At 41.5% G+C, this 15,360-nt stretch overlaps 1 protein-coding gene across 1 annotated transcript in view; it reads left to right on the plus strand.

Annotated features, from left to right (window-relative positions):
- Positions 1-15,360, plus strand: part of LOC141752999 (polypeptide N-acetylgalactosaminyltransferase 10-like) — a 64,930-nt gene that overhangs the window by 2,464 nt on the left and 47,106 nt on the right. Inside the window, 1 exon segment of the mRNA XM_074611297.1 lies at positions 14,189-14,291. Coding sequence (XP_074467398.1) covers positions 14,189-14,291 — 103 coding nt within the window.

Here is a 15,360-nt window from a genome sequence, read left to right on the forward strand (position 1 = left end):
AGGTTGTAATCCTGCTCTGGCTGACGTTGGAGAGCAACAAAGTCTTCAGATGGAGGGAGTCACACGAAGCAGTCAGTCTGTTAGTCAGTTAGTCTGGAGGAGGAAGAGCAGGTCAAGACGGGGTTCGCTGTCGGATCCCCGACTCCTCTGCTCCGAGTGTTTTGAAGTGTCTTTGGGGCCAGACACTGAACCCCATATTTCTCCCAAAAATGGTCAGGTCACCTTGCACGGTGGCTCGCCATCACCGGTGTGTGAGCGTGTGTGAATAAGAGACACATTGCAAAGTGCTTTGGATAAAAGCTTGTGTCTTAGAGGGGACCTATTATGGAGCTCAAACAGAGCGTTTCTGACAGAGGGTGAAAAGAGGTGCTGCAGCACAGCCGGTCTGAGAAAAGTAGAGTGTTTGTTTGACATTAAAGCAGCATCTAAACATGTTCTAGTAGAAACCCAAAATACAAGTATGCACCTGAAGCATAGTAGGTCCTTTTTAACTTTTTTTTTATAGTGGTAATTTGTGACAATTTTGGAAGGCAGTGACAAACGATGTAGTCCTGCCACTAGGGGCGTCAGATCGGAAAAAAATATATAGTTCTGGAGGGTAATGAAATTGATTACACAAAACTTGTTTACAATCAGCCTCGTCACTTAGGGTTGCATTGCCTTGACGACCTTGCGTAGCTCTTTTTCTATACCTCAGTGCAACGGCTGTACAGGAGGCTGGGGAGTAAAACATGATCACATCCGATACAATTGGTTTGATGTTGATCTTTGCCTAATCAAAATCGCAAATCGCTATTATAAAGGTCTATATATTGGAGCCATCATAGGACTTGGATGTTATTGTGAGGTAGGGAACTGGTTTAACCCCCACATGACATTAATGTGCCAATATGTCAGTGTCATGACGGCCAGACTCACATCAGGCAGCGCTAACATATGTCTTATTTTAGCCTCTAATATAAAACAGAACCCTTTTTACACCACTGGAAACTGGCTGCAAGCATTCATCTTCTGTTTTTTTTTATTTTTACTTGCAAACTTTTAATAGCAAAAGACAAATGGAACAAAGGACAAATGAGGGAAAAAAAAGGGAAGGAACAAATATGTGTGTTTGTGTTCTGTGTTTGAGTGCTCCCTGTGGGCTGTTATGGCTTCACTGAAGTAGATAAAAATCAATACCCTTATCCCATTCAGCCCTTTTCCCACATAAGTCTTGTTAGAGACATCTGTAGTGGATGTTTCCTTCCCCTTGTTGCTTTCTGTTTGCCTCGCTTGTAGACGACACATATCAGAATAAGAGCAGAGCGGATTAGACATAAACAGAATGAGTCACGGTTCTCATTCATTCACAATCTCACCCTCTGATGTGTTAGATAAAATAGAATATAAATGAATAACATTCATACATATTGTTTTTTTAAAAGATTTATTTACCCAGAGAGGAGGAGAAGACGGCTCTTCTGCGGTGGTGTTACTGGTTTTCTGCTGTTTGCCCTGGAGCATTTTAGTTTCATGAATTTGCAGTTTTTTCTTGCTCCTTCAAGGAAAACTACAGCAGTAGCTTGGATTCACAGTGCATCCCAACGTCGACACTCAGTCAGGCCAAACTAGTGTCAAAAAGTATCCAAACATCCATTAAATCCTCTCAAAGCACTCCTGCAGCTTAATCCACTCTGACCCACGGACCATACGCTCACTCAGTATGTTCTTAAATGTATAGTTTCTCCATCGTTTCTGAATACATCATCTCCACATATAGCTCTGAAGCTCGGCCAAAAGTATTAAAATGTATCGTGGAAGCAACAATTGTTTGACAGCAGCTGCTGACCTCTGCAAAGGGCCAGGCTTCATACTTTTCAGTTAGTATTTTATAATGAAAATATACATTCTTTGAGTAATCCTTTTAGGGCAGCGCACTGTAGCAGCAGCAGCGTTGAGGTTGGAGAGAGCATGACTGCCTGACACAAAGCTGCCCTGTGGAGATTGAAAGTGCAGTTGCAACTCACTATGAACAGTTTTCTTTGGACTTACTGGCTACAGAAATGTGTTCTGTGGATTACGGAGGAGATGTATTTACTAACCGAGGCATCCTCGCTCAGTCCAGCGTCATTTTGAGGAGATTGCAATGAATCATGAGGCTGTACTGACCTAAAATGTGTTGAAATAAGTAAGTACTGACTGCCGTTCCAGTGCTGATTATAGATCTGTTCACTGTTTTGGAACAGTCTTGCCATTCTCCTCTGACCTCTGTCATCGACAAGGCATTTTAAACCCAAAGAACTGCTGCTCACTGGATATTCTCTCTTGCGTGAACACCCAGTAGATCAGCAGTTTCTACCCATCTGGCACCAACAACCATGCCCAGTTCAGACGCACATAAATCAGCTTTCTTCCCCATTCTGATGTTGGTTTGAACTTCAGCAGATCGTCTTGACCATGTCCATGTGCTTGCACTGAGTTGCGGCAACGTGAATGGCTGATTCGATATTCGCGTTAATGAGCAGTTGAACAGGTGTACCTAATAAAGTGGCCAGTGAGTGTGTATATACAGTCAAAGAACGCATATTGCTAAGGAGTGAAAGTCAATTACACGTTCCATTGCAACGCCAGCGCCCAGCAGCAGAGCTACAAAAGTAAAACAAAATGATTTCTATTCTATTGTCATAATTTTAATGTGTTGAAAAATAAAAATATTATAAAAATGCATACTATTATAACTATTTACTTACTTACTTATTTAATTATTGCACTTTTTTGCCGCTTCCCAGAAAGCCTAAAATGAACGATGGACATAAATGGAAGTTAGAAAAATCCAGCACACAGATTTTGAGAGCAATCTCAAACCTTTCATGCGAAGGACCTCCAAAACAGATGTCCAATAGACCACAAACCATGGATGTATAAGAGGATGTGCCCTGTGCTTTTGATCCTGCGTGTTAGTAAAAAGCCTACAATTCCATTAAATTCTGTTGATGTCATTCTACTAGCACTACTAGCTACTGGCCGACAGCCGGTTGTTTGAGAACAGAGACGTTAATACATCCACCACGGTACAGGCTTTACAGCATATGGGTGTATTAGAAGATAATAAATGTGATGAAATACAGACAATATATGGACTTATTGGCGTTTACAGTCCAAAATGGCGGCCATTGTAAAAAAAGCCCCAGAGTTTCGCCTCTTTGCTTCTATACTCTTTGATATTTGTTTTATTGTCCCATCAGATCAGCCCAGTCACTAAACCAACCATCTGAAGCCTCCTCGTTCCTCATCTCCTGCGAGATGCATTCAAGGACTTGCATAGTTGAAACATCCTCGATGATAAGTGGACCTCAATTGGTTTGCGGGTCGGGCTGGAGGACGAAGGAGCGAAACTGGGAGGGGGAATAATTAGCTGAATGAAAAGCACTCATTGTAGAGCATGTTGAACACAAACTGTCTGTGATGAAGTTGTATCCAGAAGCGTGAAACGGTTGAATGTTTACCCAGACAGAGCCAAGCAGCAGCATCTTATGTATTCTGTGTGTGAGCTGAGTTTCCATTTTATTATTAGATTATCAATGTGTGATTTTTTCCACATTTTACTGTGATACGAGGTATAAAGTGAAGAAGCAAAAGCTGCTATCTGTTATTTAAAAACTAAATTGGCCTTGGGGGTAACTTGCCCTGCAGTGTACACACCAGGGTGGCTAAATACCTTCCAGCAGCACTCTGACAGCTCTTTGTGTTTTGTAATTGTGCCTCTTAACCGTACTGAGCATTGATCAGTGTAGTAGAGGGAAGGAGGCTCCAGTGTGACTCAGGCCCAGCAGAGCGTTGGATGGGGGGGTGTACAGTCTGGAGGGATGCTGGGAGGAGAGGTAGGTGAGTCACATCTGTTAGTAGCCTCCTGTTGAACGGTGACCAGCTCAGACGCAACAAGCAGAGACGAGTTACCCATCTGTTGTCTTCATTCTGCTGACGGAGAGGCATTCACACAGAGAGAAGAATGCAGGGCTGCTGCTGCTGCCTGTCTGGTGACTTAAAGGAATACTTCACCCACAAAAGGACCCTTTGTGTATCAAATACTCACCCTGTGTTACCTTGAATTCTTGAAGAAAACTTTGTTTTTCTCAGATTCCTCCAAAAAAAAAGTAATAATAAATAAAACATCTTCGAGCTTCTTTGCTAAAACATCGTTATTTAAAAGGACCAGTGTGTAACATTTAGGGGGATTTATTGGCAAAAATGGAATATACTATTAATAGGTATGTTTTCTTTAGCGTATAATCACCTGATTATAAGAGTTGTCTTGTTTCTGTTATCTTAGAATAAGCTGTTTATATCTACATAGGGAGTGGGTCCTCTTCACGGAGTCCGCCATGTTTCACACAGTAACATAACGTTACTCGCTCTCGTCGCCATCGCTCTCTCTCTTGCTTCACCACTCACTTCACATGTACAATCACACTCATCACTGGCTCTGATCCACATGGCTCTATAGAGGGTTTTCATGTCGGCCACCGTGCCTCTCCAACACGCTTGGCACACGGGAGAGGCTTCAGTTGGTTGCAATCTCCACACCTCACCGCTAGATACCGCCAGATCCTACACACTGGACCTTTAAAACACTTAATCACATAATAGTACGATTTAACGCGGCCTGCATTTACTTCAGTTCATCAAGACTTTTCTCCATTTTTTTTATTCTCCATTCGCCGTAGAGGCATGCAAGAAGTAAATAGTAAAGTGGGTGAAGTATGACTTTAAAGCTTTGTAGCTCTAAAAACATGACTCTGATGAAGACAAACGGTTTGTGGTGGCCTTTTTAACTAGTACAGGGCTCTGCCTCTAATGACAACATCACGCTGCAGATTCTGTTGTGTATCTTGACCGCTAATTTGCACTGCACCACTGCATTATGTGAGGTCAAGCACCAAGTCCTCACACCTAAACCACAAAATAGGTCACATGAACCTCAGTTTCCCTTGTTAAGTTTCACACTTTTTCAAACTTCCACCCCAATCTCTTTCAGACATTTGCATTTGTTGTCATGATATAATTCCACTATGATGTGAAAAAATATAAACTTCCTCTTGTGCAGCTACCGTTCACTAAACTGCTACCTCGCCTTCGCCTCTAACCGGAACGGGACCGAGAGCTTCTCTTTGAGCTGGCAGCACCACGGCTCAGCACTTAATGGCCACCATACAGTATTTCTGTGCTGTTATTCCCCTGCCTTCCTCTCCCTCAGACATGATAATAAGGAGCTTATTTGAACAGCTCAGATGGGTCTGGACTGGAGCCAGTGGAGGCAGAACCAACACAGCTGTAAATTACCACTGAACCCCCCCCCAGCGGCTGCCTCACACCAGGCTTAAAGCTCGTGATGTGTTTTTGTGTGTTCCTTTATGGCCAAGTCAAAATCCTGTGCAAGGGTGCTTAAAATGCTTTTTCCCCTCCCTAAGGGTCGTTTCACCCAAAATACTAAAAATGTATTTTCTAACTCACCCTGTGGGTGTTGTCTGGCCACTCAGATATTTTCAGTTTCATGTGCCAAGGTTTTGAGATATGCGTCTCTGAAACATCTGCAGTCATCCCAGTACAATGGAGGAGGATGGAATTTTGTGTGTCCCTCAAAGTATACATCAGACCGGCAATACGTCACCTATGGCCACACCAAATCAAATATCAATCAAATATGTAAAGATGCTTGGATGAGCAATATTCGGCCACTGTGTTGGACGGGGGAAGATCAACCTTCCTTTATTAAGGTATCACGAACGCTCAGATACAGGCAGGATTGCAAATTATTATTAATGTTAAACAAGAGATGAATGATGATATGAACTTGTCAAAATTACAAACATACGTGAAATTGCATTGAAGCCTATGGGAGATTCGGTTTTCTTTCCCCCAAAAGGGGGCGTGGCCTTGACTTTTTGCGAAATACTCATATATGCTGGTCTGATGTATTGGAAAATGACTTCCAAAAAACCTCCACAGTCTCTCTCTCTCCTTCCTGAAATACCTCAGAGTACCTTGGGAAACAAAAAATAAACTCCTGCAGCTTTGAGTTTGCTCAGCCAAGGCAGCCTTAGTGTATGCACTTAAGAGTTTTATTAGTTTAAATTCAGATATCTGCATGTTTCCCGGCTGTATCCGCCAACAGTTTTTTATTAATATCCTTTAAGCTGTTTGGAAGAGCCTCTGTAGTCGGCTGATAGCAGGAATGCTTTTAGCTGAAGGTGTTTGTGTACAGTTGTACAGTTTACACTCAGGTGCTTTTTTTGTATCTGTGCACGTACACACCTGACTGTATATCTGTTCTCTTAGTGTGTTCATTCTTTTTTTGCTGTTGTTGTTGTTGCTGCAGAGCCTTCTCTCTTCTGGTTTCAGGCTTTCCACACAATGTTGGAACCTGGCTGCAGGATTTGCTCCCATTTCCATTTCCATTTTTTTTTTGTTGTCTTTCTTTTCATCTTTGACTAAAACATCTTCATTTGTCCTTTTTGTGTAACAAAAAATGAAACCACCTCCTTTGTCATGACTGACGGGCTGAGAAAAAGGTGCTTGATGTGACATTTTCAGATTTTTTTTCTCTGGAAACACCGCGCTCTAAAAACCACAGAGTGCAGCACCTTTTGTAAAAAACGCTTTGGTGCTGCTGTTCATTGCTCTTGGTGCACTGTGTGTGAACACGCCTATTTGCAGAATCCCATGTTCTTGTGTCCCCCGTCTTCATCATTAACTTGATCTTTACTTTGATTTAGGGAGCCTACATCTGGATTTTGCCGTGCTGGTGATTTAAGCATTTTGTAAGACCAGCGTTCACATCACAATCCATCAGCAGAAAGCGTGAGACCGCGGGAGGCGGAGGACTCCACGAGTCCTGGCATCGCTCTGGTCCTCTTCCTGCTCTCTCCCGCTCAGCGGGACTCTGGATAATGACTCCTTTTGGGAGATAACGGACTGTGCTGTGGCCTCGCTGAGCATCTCTTTGAGGGGGTTTTGAGTGCTGCGCTGCAGGGCCTCCGCCTGGAGGTCCTCTGCCTTAAGCTCGTGTCTGGCTCAGACAGCGGATGCCTATAGACATTTGCATTTGTATCAAAACAGGGCTGAATGTTTTAAAGCATAAACGGCTATTTTTTAATGGTGTTTCTCACGACTCAAGTGGGGTGATACTGTTGCTCTTTTTAGCCAGCGTTATGACTTATGAATGGACAGTCAAAGGTCTTATTCAAAGGCCTGGCCTCTCACTGAACTGAAACAGGAGTAGTGAATGCAAGAAGTCTCATGTTCTTAGAGGTGGTAACGGGGGATTTGTGAGCCTCCAGCACGGATCGACTTGCCTGTGAAGTGACTGGAGGTGGAGGAGGAGGAGCAGAGGGTGAGGTGGAATAGGAAAGACAGGTAATTGTGTCTCTGGGGGTCGAGGCGGATCTGTCTGTGATCTGACACAACAGGAAGGGGTGGAAAAAAAGAACTGAAAAGCTTCTTTTTTTCTGGAGAGGAAACAGAAAAGGGAAGTATTGACCCAAGGTGGTCTGATCCGTCCTCCTCAGGGTAGAATGGGCAGCTCTGTTCTTATCAGACACATTGCACTGCTGGTAATACCAGCTTTTCCCCCCACGCCAAACAAAGGCGGTCCAATAGTAGTCCTCAATCTCTCCTTGTTCACTCCACGTCTTTGTTCAGCACAACAGACCTGAAAGAAGCTGAAACCGAGCAAAGTGTTGTCTGTTGTAAGAAAGCAACGATGCCTTGCAGAAGTGCAACAACTATTGGGGCTGATATTGATTTTGAGCCATCAGCTGCTATCATATAAAAAGCTTAGGGAATAAAGTAAAATCTGAAACATTGCTGTTTTCTTTCATTCTATCAATTGCTGTGCAACAGTGTCACAATATTCCTCAACTTGAACTCCACGAGGGCAGAGGATGGTTCTGTGTGACAAACCATCTGGCAGGTCAGGTTATATAATTAAAACCGATTTCCAAATTCACATGAAATTCGCTTAAATTAATGAACCAAAGTGTTGATCAAGTGAATATTTTTACCTCTTGCTGGGGCTAGATTACATCACACCAAAGTCATTACATTTCATGGGGTCATCAAGTCCTGGGATAATGAATGCTGTTACCAAATTCAATTTAAATCTATCACACTATTATAATCTGACCGACTTTACCGTCCCATTAGTGTGAATATAATATACATACTACAGTTTGCAGGTCTTCCTACAGGGTACTAGACCCATCTCAGGCATGGGATTAACTATTATATATTAATGTTAATGCCATGTCTGACTCATACAAGACAACTTTGTGCAAAATTAAGCAACTGAGAGGAGAGCTGGCTTTGATAGAAAGTTTAAAAGGTACATGTGAGACCTCAGAGGTCGCTGGCATTTTCTTCTGATTTTGCTGTCACTTATCTCTCAGGAGAAAAGGTTCTCCCCTGTGCCATAATACATCCACTGAAGAATAAAGCCACTGCCACAAAGCATGATGACGGGGCAACTCTTTGCAGAAAAAAGGCGATGCCTCGGAGGTCACCGTGGCATTTCCGCTCATTGTGGTGCAGTTTTCATTAGCTTTTTTGAGGTGCCGAAGACCTTTTCAAGTCTGGTCAGGTGTGACGTGTAAGACATTTTCAGAAACCGGTGGGAGATGGCACAATGTAGTTAGCGGATATGTCAAGAATAAGAAGTAATGTAGAACAATTTACAAAGGAGAAGAGTTGAAAAAGGTGCAACGGGGTAGATCTTTCATATTCCTCAACAACTGAATATTCACTTAGCTTTCCATTCTGCAATGGCACAAATGCAGTTTAAATTGATACCAGGGGGCAGATTTATCACTCACAATTCTTTGTAAGTTTTGACACAATGGGTCTTTGATTTTCCACTAAAGTAAACTAAAGCAGGCTTCTCATTTCTACGCCAACGACTAGGGCTGCAACTAACTATTATTTTCATTGTTGATTATTTTCTCGATTGATCAAATAATTCTTTGGTCTATAACATATCAGAAAATTAGGAAAGATGTCGTCCTCAAATGTCTTGTTTTGTCCACAACTCAAGGATTTTCAGTTTACTGTCATAGAGGAGTAAACAAAAAACAGAAAACATTCACAATTAAGAAGCTGGAATCAGAGAATTTTGACTTTTTCTTTCTTAAAATATTACTCAAACTGATAAATCGATTATCAAGATAGTTGCCGATTAATTTAATAGTTGTCAACTAATCGATTAATCGTTGCAGCTCTACCAACAACTGTCACTGTAGCCTCTATACTAGCTGTCTGGAGCTAATGTGCTGCTACGTAATGCACTCGTTTGACAGATAAGTCTACACTTTTGTGAATCCGGTTTCCTTGTTACTGTACCAACTAGTTTCACAATTGCTACCAGTAGAAACTTGTATGGTTAACTGCTATCTTCAACAATTTTGGAACCCTAACCCTCACCCTAAACAACTAAAAAAAGAAGATAAGCTATGATTGTACAATCATTGTCTGGGGGGATGATGTACTGCATTGTGAAAATAGAGTCCATAAAAACACTTCAAAGTGGAACTTATGTTTCTCCCAACCCAAGGACAGATACTTTGTAAGCGACAGACATTAGATGAATGGATGAATAGACCTTTAAAAGGCTACATGGAAGTTAATTAGTGATCATTCAAGCAGGTGAAATTGGCCACTTCCCTCTTTCTCTCTCTCTCTTGGCTGTCAGCTGAATGTTTTCGTTGATAACGTATGAATTTCCATCGCAGTCTGTCACTTATCGGACATTATGTTTTGTAATTAATGATTGAAGAGTTGATGGTGATAAAACATGGGCTGCATGGTTTTCCGGTGTCGCTCCTGTCATGCCCTATTAGCTAGTTTATGCTGCACCTTGAATATAGATGGAGAAGAAAAAGCGCCCGCGGCAGAAATTTGTTTGTGGCAGCGTGGAGCCTCGTCCCTGTGATGATGGCCATTACGAAAGTATCAGCAGAGCACACAGCAGGGAGGCAGAGGAAGCAACACAACCAGTAGAATAACGATGACTGTGTTTACTGTTCCTCTTTGTACAATGCCACTTACACCAGCTTTTATGAGGTGGGTATTGGTGACACGCAGCAGTGTAGATTCACTCCTTTATTTGAAATCCTACCCCACCTGCCTCGCCAGTTGAATTGGATCTTTTATCAAGTGTTGGAGTGGATGAGAAAGGGTCAGGCAACCCTGGGGGTTTTGTTTAGTGAGGCACTGTGAGACAGAAGATAAATGGTGGTTAGGCTTGCTGAAAGGCTTGCTTGTATCTTTTGAACAATAGATTGACTGCCTAATTTCTGCATGTTTAGAATCAAATTACTGGTGTTATGTTGGAATTAATTTCCCATTGAGACCAAACTAGTGACAATTGGAATTGACCCAATGTGGCTTTGCAAGCTTCCTCCCAATCTGAGTTGAACGCTGCCCAGCTTTGGTGAGGAGGTGTTTCTATTAGTGAAGGGAATTTCGTAATTGATTTTTAAAGCTGCCATAACTGATTGGCCACAAGGGGAGCAGAAATATATTAGAACAAGCTGACAGATACAAAGTGACCACCATATCACTGGGTCATAAATTAATATGGTCAAAAATATTGGTAAACAGTCACATTACTGGAGTCATGTCACTCCAATGTAAACCCATCTGCGTAATTATTAGACAGGCAGAGCAACCAACTTTGTATAAAGAGCGAGAAAGTCGTGTGAAACCAAATCAACTTTTGTTACGTAACTTCCGTACTTAACTAACGCCAGTTACGTAACAAACATAGTCCCACTCTAACACAACTCCAAGGATCTTTCCCTAAACCTAACCAAGCTGTTTTTCTGCCAATGCTCATGACGCCATCTGCACACTCAAGCTTTTAATCACATGAAGATAGACTACAAGTTCAACCTGCTCTCCAACAACAGTGCTTGGCTGTAAACCTAACAAAGTAGCTTTGTTGCCTAAACCTAACAAGTAGTTGTTGTTGCCTAAACCTAACCAAGTAGTTTTGTTGCCTAAACCTAACCATGTAGTTTTGTTGCGTAATTCTAACCAAGTAGTTTTGGTGCCTAAACCTAACCAAGTAGCTTTGTTGCCTAAACCTAACCAAGTAGTTTTGTTGCCTAATCCTAATCATGTAGTTTTGTTGCCTAAACCTAACCAAGTAGTTTTGTTGCCTAAACCTAACCAAGTAGTTTTGTTGCCTAAACCTAACCATGTAGTTTTGTTGCCTAATTCTAACCAAGTAGTTTTGGTGCCTAAACCTAACCAAGTAGTTTCGTTGCCTAATTCTAACCAAGTAGTTTTGTTGCCTAAACCTAACCAAGTAGTTTTGTTGCCTAAACCTAACCAAGTTGTTTTGGTACCTAAACCTAACCAAGTTGTTTTGGTACCTAAACCTAACCAAGTAGTTTTGGTGCCTAAATTTAACCAAGTAGTTTTGCTGCACAAGTAAAACTAAAAACGAGGTAAACACACGTTGGAAGTTTATTTTGAAAAGACACTATGCATGTAACAAGTGGAAACTGAAACACCGTCCCTGACATGTCCAAAACCGACGCTAGAGCGTCATAGTTTGAAGCATATAGGTACCAATGACCAAGCTGCTGTATTTGACGAGTTGTGAGTGAGAGCGTGTCGGTGTATCAGAGCTTGTTTCCTCCTGGAAATGATGTTGATAAGAGTGCTGAGACTGAAAAGTGCTGTAAAACCAAAGCAATGGGCTAAAAGAAATAATAAAAAAAGGCTCTGTAGAGCTGCAGAGTTGTGGTTCTGTGTCATCGGGTTCATTTTCCCCGTAGTCTTATTTCCTGCCGTTTTTATGTACTTTTTCACCTTGCTGCAAAAATAATTTCCTCTAGAACAGCAATGAATAGATGACCAAAAATAAGAAGCACAGTTTACTTGGCTTACAGCTGCATGACATCCTTGCCTGTTGGCCTCACCGTGGGTGTAGAAATACATCTTTGGCTCCTCTGCAGTGGATTTTTTCCTTGAATGATTGTTGAACTTTGGTGCAAAAAGGCGGCTCTCGAAAAAAACTTGTAGCCCTTCGACTTCTGAGGGACTGACACCAAAATTTAATATAGCAGAATATGAAACACCACTGCAACCTTGCACTAGTATGTTCAAACTGTAATATACTATTGCTTATTGCACTCTATGTTTTGGTTATTCATCGACTAGTTTTCACTGTAACCTCAAGAGAAAAGGTACTCCCTTTATCTATGCACTGGTGTGATGCAGGATGACGCTAAATTCAAACTGAACTGAATTCAATTGAACTGAAATGAATTGAGTGGAAATGAATGCGCCTCTATGGTGGGGAAGGAACTGGATGTTCCACTAGAACGCTGGGTTAATGTGGTGTCCAGTTTCATTTCCTGCATATTACTGTTGAGTGATTAGGACAGCTTTTCTGGGAGTTAGATTCCTCTGGTTGTTTGCTCTCTGCAACGTCCTCCACATCTGCTGGCACAGTCGCTTCTTTTTAGTAGGAAACACACAGATGGACTCTGGCTTCGTGTCAGATCCTATGGTGTGACACACTGAGAGGAAATATGAATCAAAAAGAGGAGAGAGGGGTTTGGAATTGTGAGATACTGTTTTACAGAATGGGAGTGGTGGCTGCTCCAGTTCAATGACCACCTCTTACAAATCATTCAGAATGCATCACATCGCTAACACCATCAATCAGAATAATTAGCCGCTAATTATTCTTAAAAGAGGTGGCGCCGAACAATCAGAATGCTGATTTTCCACAATTAATTAAACTTAAATGGCTGCGTTGTTGATGCTCTGTGTTTTTAAATGCAAGCTCTGGTGCTTTAAATCCAGTTTGTCCGTCAAAACTGTCTGTCAAACCTCTCGCTGCCTCTCAAACTCTGCTGTAGCTAAGAGAAGTTTCATGTTGTTGTTTTTTTGCATAAAATTACATTTTATCTTTCATACTTATATATGAATAGATTGTCTTCATTTGGTTGCATTCTGTGCATTGTTATTCTCATTCGTAAGTCCGGTTTTATTAATGTTCAGCTTGATGGAGACACAGAATAAAAAGCGAGAAAGACTGGTTATGTTGGGTGGGTCCAACAAACACAGCACTTTCAACCAGGAGACTGGTGTTCTTGTTCCAAAGTGTTTTTGAAGTTAGTGACGTTTGTGGCGTTTTCCGTACGTGTTTTACCTAGTTTACATACTTATTTTAAGCCCACTTATGATGTTTTTCTAATCTAACTAAGTGGTTTTGTTGCCTAAACCTAACTTTGGCCATTACCGTAGTTTTGTTGCAAAGCGTAAAAATGACATGCGAAAAGAAGCATACAAATGACACACATTTAGGCTGAAATGTGTTCTGAATGTCCTTGTAATGTCTATCTATTTATCTTGGTATTCATGCTGTAAAAGTGACACAATTATGTATGCATACTATGAATGCTTTATTTCTGAATTTGCTATTTATGTACGCTATTATCCCACAATGCAATGCACAAATTAAGCAGCTGCTGTAGGGCACTTTTCACTCACATGAACACACACACACACTCCCATAGTGGCTTGTTTGACTGTACTGTGGTATCAGCTAACAGCCTGGTTAATAGTATTCCATGCAGTCAGACGTGTCGTTTGTATTAACAACATTTCACTAATTGCATCCTCCCATGGAGCTAATTGATTTATCATTGTGCCGTGATCCCGTAATATCTTCACAGTCACCGAAAGTCATTTCTAAAGCAGAGAGAATTTCATAAACGGCTGCTTTTGCATTTTAATGCTGAGTAGAGAATAATAGCTTATGGTGATGAGAGTGTGTACTGTATGTGTGTGTACTGTATGTGTGTGTACTGTATGTGTGTTACAGCAGTGAAATGAATGCCATTTTTTAGGCCTCATACAAATAAAAACAGATTTTTTTCCGCCTTTGTGTTAACCTCCAGTTGCCAGCAGCACACTTTAGGAAGACAAATAAAACTCATACAGATTTTGGCCTGAAGTAGATATAAAGTCTGTTTCTATACTAGTGTGTGCGTTTGTCGAAAGATTGAGCTGTATCTTTTATTCAGGCATGTTACTGCCAATTCAGTTCTTGAATAGACTATATAGATTCCTATATTCCAGCTGAAAAAACACAATGTAAGTCTTAATGGATTGTATTTTCTTCTCTGTGCTCTTGCAGGGGTTGAACCAGATGCGGAAGGTCGCTCAGGTGGGACTGGATGGCGTGCGGCGAACAGACTGGCACGACTACGAAGCGATGAGGAGAGATGCTGCTCGCTCAGGTAGGTCCTATGAATCTATGCTGATGCTGCTGATCTGTTAGGGGATGTTTGCTTAGAACATCTGCTGTGTTTCAGCTCAAGGCCACACACAAACACACACACACACACACACACACACACACACACACACACACTGCAGCACTCTAGTTCAACTCTGTCTTTTTTTTCTTCTCTTAATTCCTTGCAAAGTGGATTCCTCTCTCTCTCTATTTCTCTCTCTCAGAAGCAATGTGAATCAATGCTGCGAGTACAGTTCGGAGTTCGCAATTAAACACAGTTAATCTTCTACCATAAGCATCGATTCAGCCTCAGGCCTTGAGTGGGAAACATACCTTTGTCTTTTTGTTACAAGTGTACAGATTGAGCCGGCTTTTATATGGTATTAGGAGGTACTTAAGAAACAAAAGAGATGGATTTCTGAGAGTGTAACAAGTGGTTTGACACTCGGAATGGTCATACAGTACGTTTGGGGTTTTATTTAAGCACCATGGAGAGATGCACATCGAGAGACTAGAGAGTTGGTGAAGTGATGGGAGCCCCTTGGTTCCGTAAGTAAATGTCACATTAATTTTTCTCTATAGACAATAACTCCCATTTTAAGCACTTCCACAGCTTCTATGGGAATCGTTAGTAGATAAACAACTATCTTTGATAAAAAGCAGAAAGTCTGAGAAGTTAACCTCGACTTCCAAGGTGCATTTGGGTAACAAACATCCAACAACAGAGCTCAAACGTCGGGTGGAAGATGACGCTGTCAACGTATCCTCGTACAATGGTTCACATGACATATTACGAAAAGTTATTCCTCAGTGCAGTGTATAAGAACAGCCTGACGCTGTTGAGAAAAGTGATCGTGCTTTTGATTCTGGGTCAATTCAGCAACCTGATATTGCGTCGAAGAGTGTAATAGACATCACGTGACAACCGTTACACAACAAAATACGTGATAATCGTCATCAATGTAACTTACACAACAAAACACTTGTCTCGAACAACCGGATTCTCAGTTGAAAGTCCGGTGTTTGTGTTGAAATTTTGGGCTATTTTGCTTCCATGACAGGTCTTTTTT

This window comes from Sebastes fasciatus, chromosome 16 (genome assembly GCF_043250625.1).
Source record: "Sebastes fasciatus isolate fSebFas1 chromosome 16, fSebFas1.pri, whole genome shotgun sequence".
Lineage (NCBI taxonomy): Eukaryota > Metazoa > Chordata > Actinopteri > Perciformes > Sebastidae > Sebastes > Sebastes fasciatus.